At 40.5% G+C, this 6,734-nt stretch overlaps 2 protein-coding genes across 2 annotated transcripts in view; one reads left to right on the forward strand and one right to left on the reverse strand.

Annotated features, from left to right (window-relative positions):
- The window catches only part of DNAH12 (dynein, axonemal, heavy chain 12), a 68,141-nt gene extending 64,716 nt beyond the window's left edge, over nt 1-3,425 (reverse strand). The window contains exons 1-2 of the mRNA XM_009895746.1: nt 3,262-3,425; nt 915-1,005 (exon numbers count right to left, since the gene is read on the reverse strand). Coding sequence (XP_009894048.1) covers nt 915-1,005; nt 3,262-3,425 — 255 coding nt within the window. The remainder of the gene's footprint in view (nt 1-914; nt 1,006-3,261) is intronic.
- Nucleotides 3,426-5,254: 1,829 nt separating this feature from the next.
- Nucleotides 5,255-6,734, forward strand: part of PDE12 (phosphodiesterase 12) — a 5,249-nt gene continuing 3,769 nt past the window's right edge. The window contains exons 1-2 of the mRNA XM_009895747.1: nt 5,255-5,294; nt 5,439-5,878. Coding sequence (XP_009894049.1) covers nt 5,255-5,294; nt 5,439-5,878 — 480 coding nt within the window. The remainder of the gene's footprint in view (nt 5,295-5,438; nt 5,879-6,734) is intronic.

Below are 6,734 nucleotides of genomic sequence, written 5' to 3' on the forward strand. Positions count from 1 at the left end.
GGGGGGGGAGGGGGGCAAACAAATAGGTATTTATGCTTTTGAGTGATAGCTTTGTTATAAAACAAAAAGGGATCTGAATGTCTACAGTCTTCACACTGAGTTTACCTAATATCAGCTAGGAAAAGCAGATGTTCCCTTAAGGTACTTAATATAAATATTTCAATGCTAATTTGAGTTTAAAGTGGCTCTCAGACATAAAGCCTTATTTTAAAAGCCATACACAAATTCCAGGACTTGTAAATGTTCTTCAAATCAGGTGAACAGTGTCAAAGACTACTTTTTGTACAGGCTAAAGTACGAACTATAACCTCAACTGAAAAAATCCTGAAGCCTGTCAAATTTTTCATAAGTAATAATCTTTAACTAAGGTTTAGCACCAAACTTAAACTACTGATGGACATACTTTCTGTAACAGAAAAATACTTTCCATCTGTTGGACTACAAGAAAAGATTCCTATTTTGCTTCCTATTCCATTTTTCCTGAAACAAGACTACTGAGAAAGCTTTTCATGTTTAACCACTCTTAATTCCACATAACATATTCGACCCCTGTGAATAGAGACCATTCACTCTTCTACTCTAAAAAAGCAGAAGAAAGAATTTAACTCACTCTTCGTTGTTTTTGCTTACTGTTCATCTGTATAAAAAGGAACAGAAAATCATAACGTATTAAAACCAAACAAAAATAAAATCAGGAATATAAAATTTAACAAATTCCTAAATAAAGGTTTTATTATGTAAATATACAAGTATCAATTTCAATGGGACTACTTGAGCATATAAATACATTTATGAATTAATAAGAATTGAGATAAGTATCTTTAAGTAAATACTAAGAATTAAGAGGCATAAATGCCCTAATAACAAAGAACAGAACAGGAAACTGATAAAATATTAAAGAAATGCTTTCTCACAGTGGAAGGCAGTTCTGGGATAGGAGGTACAGGATCTCTGTGATATTTTTCTTCCATGGATACATGATAGACTTTTAAAGCTCGATCGATTCTGAAGTAAAACACAGAGTCAGAAATGCAGAAAAGCTACAAATAATATATTAAAAATAATTTTAATTGAAGAAACCTGTTTTTTCATGTTTACGAGCTGTTTGATAACTAAAAGCTAAGGCTGCCTTTGCATACTCTGTCTTCTTTTATATATGAGAGACACATTTATCTTGACCACAATCACAATATATACATGCCTTAATTCACCTCATCCAATTCCCCAGTGCTCCTGTTAGGATTAAAGCTTACTTCTCCTCTACCAGCTACAACAGGTTTTGTCCAACTGTATTATGAAAAAAAAAAAAAAAAAGTACAGAACAAAACTCCTAAAGCTGTTTAAGACCAGCTCCTTTTTACTACCTGTGGTTATAAATTGCTATATAACTATCAGAAAACTTTTAATGGTTAATGTTGGCACGTCCTGCTGATCTTACACATTAAAACATTCCAGTCCATCCTTCTGGGAAATGCTCTGTACGTATCTTGCAAAGAGTATTTCAGCCTTATCTCAATATAACTCAGCTAAAAACTCCCGAGCAGAAGTTAGACTGCCAATTTCAAGTATACACTCAAATCATTACTTCATGGGACCTCGCTTAAAAGACAGTTCCCTTTGTACAAAAAATGTGAGTGAATCAACGATCCAGCAGAAAATTCACTGTTTGTCAGATGGTTGGTCAGCAACCATGTAAGTTATGGTTTGTTAGCAGCACAGTAAGTTATGACTACAGCGTAGTTGACATTTTCAACATACTGAACACCTACATTCTAAAAACTATACTCAACTACTGCAGGTATCATTGAAAAGTCAGGATTTACTGTCCAAGAGCTAAAATTAAAAGACTTCTTGTTTGTTAGATTTGTATTAATACTTTAAAGGCTGTTATAAAAGAAAGGAAACATCTTTCTCTACTTTTAACTTCTATATAGGTTAACCGCTTTCTATAACTGATTGTTGCTACCATTATTAAAAAAAAAAAAAAAAAAAAAAACAACCAAAAAAACCCACAACATCCCCCCCCATTTATCTTTGGTACAAATCAGATTCCCTTCTGTGATAAATTTTTCTCAGACTTTGATCCTGCACCTTAGTTTTATACCACTGCCTAGCTCAAATGAAGCCAACAATTTTGGACATATACAAGTATCTTTTGAGAAAAAATAACTTGTAATACTTGGCCACTTAAAAATTTAGCCACTGAAGTGGAACATCAGTTGCATAGGCATTAGTTGAGTAACTGGTTACCATCACCAAATCTAGTCACACTAAAAACCCACACCAACAAAAATAAAATTATTGATCTCAGTGACAATACTTAAAATGGGTTAAATTGAGACTGTATGTACGTCTTTAATTTCCATCTCTTCTTCTGAAGGCCAAAATGATTTTTTATGTGTTTTTTAATCCTATCACTAGATTTCCTTACGTTTTAATCTTTTACATGAGAATACAAGTTGACATAAATTTCATAATACTACTACAAACAATGCAACCTTAGCCTCAATAATCCTCATGTTTATGCCAAGATAATTAACATGTCTAGGGTTTCTTCAGTAAGTTCCTCAAAATAATGTAGGTATTTCAGCAATACATTTCTATCAAAATAATAAGACCTTTTCCTATTGCCTTTCCTCCTTTGCAAATTAAAATCTTGAAAGACAATTTAATGTGACTTTACCAACCATATTGGCAGCTGTGCTTCTCTAGCAGTGACACGGATCACTAAGCTTAGCAGCAAATGCATTAAGATAGTGACAAAGAAGCCTGTTAGAAGTAGACCCACATTTGGATCATTCTTACAGAAGTCAGCAAGTAGCCCAGACTTTGAATCTCTTTGAAAAAGGTTTTCATAATGAGAAAGGATTTTTGTTCAGTCTATCATAAACAACATTAAAAATGTGAAGGTTACTTTCTCCTCACAACCCACCCCAACAAACATACCTCAAGCAGATTTTTGGTGCTGTAAAAGAAAAAAACATTAGAGATTCCACCAAATGTTCTTCTATTATTAATGATTTTAGATGGAAAGTGTTCGGCACTGCAACAATGACACCAAAACCCTCTAAACAGTGACATCAAAACCCTGACCCTGCTCAGGCAGGGGGGTTGAGCTAGATGATCTCCAGAGGTCCCTTCCAACCCTGACCATTCTGTGATTCTGTAAAGTTGACATACACCATTATTATTTCTAAGATGTCAAATGTGCAATGTTTCTATCATTTCAGTGACAACATTTCTTGAATACATGAAACTCACAGTAACTGATTAAGCATCTTTTGCTGTTTGTTGCATCTTCGGTATGTCAATAGTTTATTCTGTAATGGTGACATATCAGACGTGACTGATGAAGGTAAAACAATGGGAAGAAACAAAGTTCTCAAAGTCTTTTTATTGGAAGGTGTTCCATCTGAGTGCTCCATCTAAAACCATAACAAAAACAAGATTCTAGAATACAATTAATACTGTCCAGAAAGTAGTTTAACAGATGCATGTATTAAGTTGAATTTACATAAGTTGTAAAATGAGGTAGCCTTAGGGATTTCCACAACCCAAGTAAACGTTTAACTTTCAGAACACAGAAAAATACTGTGTATGCTAAAATTGCAAAGTCCAACAGAAAGTGCATATGTACAAAGTCTATGATAATAAGAAAAATGGTACAGTTCTACTAACTCAAGATTAGCATATTGCATAAAAGTAAAGTTCTATTACAAATCTCTTTTAAGTGCTAATCTACCAGCTGTACACAGCACAGAAGACACCAGAAAACCTATTAACACCTATTAAACCCTCCAGCAGACCGCACGCAGGTGGCCCTGGTGTAGGCACATTTCCTGTTCTGATGGGGCCTGACACAGTGTTGCTGTTCCTGGTGTGTCAGTAGGTCAGATCTTTTTGTCTGGTCAGTAAAAAAAAATTACTGCCTCATTAAGACCACTCCTGCTAGATAATATGGAACCAATTCGGACAAGGGTGGCCTCTAAAGTTTTGAGGGGAAAAAAAATATGCCCCAAAGTATCCTTGATATTTGGTATTAATGTAAAGATAAAGCTGCAGCAAATTTTCAAATACAACATCCTAGAATTCTACTGAAGTGAGAGGCAGTCTTTAAATGAATAGAAACAAAATCATAATTACATTAACTTGACTTATAGCTTCACCACCACGTCAAACAAATGGGAGCAAAACTATCTGAGAAAGTTATTTTTTAGATACTATATCACTGTCTCTCTTTAGAAACAAAAATGCAGGATATTATAAAAAATACATTTCTATAAAAACAGCGCCCTATTCTTGTTTTCATGTCTCTCAAGGAAAAAAGAATTAAGCTTATTTTCTACGTGCAAAGTAGTCATTAAAAATTCTGTTCCATACATGGAAAGGTTACGAAACTACATGATCACCTTGTAAAAAGCAGTGTAAAACTGGAGAATATTCAGAAACAATTTTGTGACACAAAGTCTTGTGGTGAACTTAACAGGCTGTTTGAGAACTCTATCTTGCATATAAACATATATTCCACCAACAGACCCTAGTGATAGTGGTTTATGTATTTACCTAAGGCAGAGCAGGGCATAATTTCATTTCAACTGCCTGCCTCGAAATGTTTACCTGAGCTATCAGAACAAGTGCCTCTCTAACTACCAAGTAGGTGCTTGACAGTACTTTATTTAACCTGCAGCAACTCTGGGCTCACTTACAGTATGCCAAGGTGTGCATCTCCAAAAGCAAGGCCAAACTGGGCAAAGACTAAGCTCAGATTACTAAAACAAAAGAGGCAGGCAAGGTGTTAATGTGGCTGATGGGATGTGGCTAAACCCTGGCTTGTAGATGCAGGTTCCCCAAAAAAATTTGGTGGGGTGGATATGCGATCCAAGCTAAGCAAGTGGGAGTTTTGATTGTGACCACAGTTGTGGATAGCTGGGCTGTGCAACAGGTAAGTGGAGACAGGTATGGGTTTGACATAGGAATTCTTGTTTGGGGGCAGAGTGAAAATGTGGAACAGATAATTGGGTAACCACCATTAAAGATACCCGGCAACCAAAGTTTGATAATCGCCTTGTATAAAAACAGAAAAATAGAGGAAAAAAAAAAAAAAGAGAAAGAAAGAAGAAAAAAACCCAAAAACGTGCTGCGTTACTGGGCTCGGGTTCACTAAAAGATTATCTTTCTGTAGCAGCTTAAGTCTTGCCTGAGGCTGAGCATGGCTATCCCAAAAGACTGACGGTAGAGTTCCCCTGGAAACACGATGCACACACTCACGACGGCATTTCAACAGGTTCTCGCAGGTGAGCAGAAAGCCAAAGCTACCTCCTAAATTAGTGAAATATCCTAGAAATTAGTTAAAACGGGTGGTGGTGGAGGCATCAAAAGAAGTAAAGCTCAGCTAAGGTGAGCCGAGACAGTATTACGTTTCCCTGGCGCTCTCTCAGCCCAGCAGGGCCCTGTCGGTGTGGAGGGGAGCCCCTGTCACCGCCCCAACCCCGCGGAGGGCCACCCCGCCGCCCACGTTGCCCTCACCTCTCCCGCTGCCGCGGTCCCGGGCGAGGGCCCTTCGGGCAGGACGGCGGCGCGGAGGCGACTCAGGACAACAGCGCGGTTGCCACGGCGCCGAGGGCGGGCGGCGGCGGAAGGGGCGAGGCGCGGCTCCCTTCCCTCGGGAGAGCGGGTCCTCGCGGTGGCTGTCCCGGGACAGCCCTGCCCACCCCCAGCCCAAGCACCCTCCGCCTTCCCTGGCGCCATTTCCAACGCCGGGGACACACCGCGACTTCAAGGCCACCTCAGCACCCTAAATTCGGGCCCGCACCCCCGGGGCGTCAGCCAGCGCCCTGCTCAGCTCCCTGCGGACCCGGTGGTTTCACGGCCGGAGTTGGTACCGCGTCTCCCTTGAAAACGAAGCAGCACGGTGCCGCGGGAAGGGGCCGCCCCCGCCCAGAGCCCTGCCGGTAACGAGGGCCACCTGCCCGAAGCGCAACGCTCCTTCAACGCCTGTCTACTCACAGAAAGGGTGTTTGTTGCACTGTGTACTATACGTGCTACTAATATACTCTTGTGAATAAAAAAAAATAAATTAAAAAAGCAGCAGAGACTTGGAAAAAAAATAAATCTTACCTTGAATTTGCTAGTCTGCCACAGGGCTTAGTAACAGCCCGAGCAGGTCAGTCAGTCTCTCTGCGCCAGAGTTCTGCCTGCACAAAGCAGATAGAAACCTCCTTGTTCCAGGTCGCAGGAAGAACGCTTAAGAAGTTTTAATACCCTCACGCAGCAGAGAGCTGTTGCTAAGCTTCGACGTTGTGTAAAACCGTAAATGGAAATTTTAAAGACATTTCAGAGATTTACTACCCACTCAGCCACGTTTGACAAAAGAGGCGTTTAAAATCCTAATTTCGTATCTGTGTGGGCAGAGCTCCGTGCGCACAGACTGCAAAGAACAATAGCTGGTAGGAATTTTAGGTCCGTTTTCCAAAGCCCAGGGCACCTCCCTAAGACATTTTAGCAGCCCGGGACTACTCAGTTTGAAGCCTCAGTCCAACCCCGTCGTCAGCCGGCCGGGCGGAGGCGAAAGCTTTCCTGAGAGGACGGGATTTCGCCGCTGAGGGAAAAAACCCCGCTGTTTCTCCGGCCAGTCTCACTCACACCGGGCGGGCGGGTTAACCCCCGACCGAGAGGCCAGGAACACCGGCGGCAGAGGACCGCGGCCGCGGGGACAGCGTCCTGTCACGGTGAGG

The sequence above is a fragment of the Charadrius vociferus genome, unplaced genomic scaffold (genome assembly GCF_000708025.1).
Source record: "Charadrius vociferus isolate BGI_N301 unplaced genomic scaffold, ASM70802v2 scaffold512, whole genome shotgun sequence".
Taxonomy (NCBI): Eukaryota; Metazoa; Chordata; class Aves; order Charadriiformes; family Charadriidae; genus Charadrius; species Charadrius vociferus.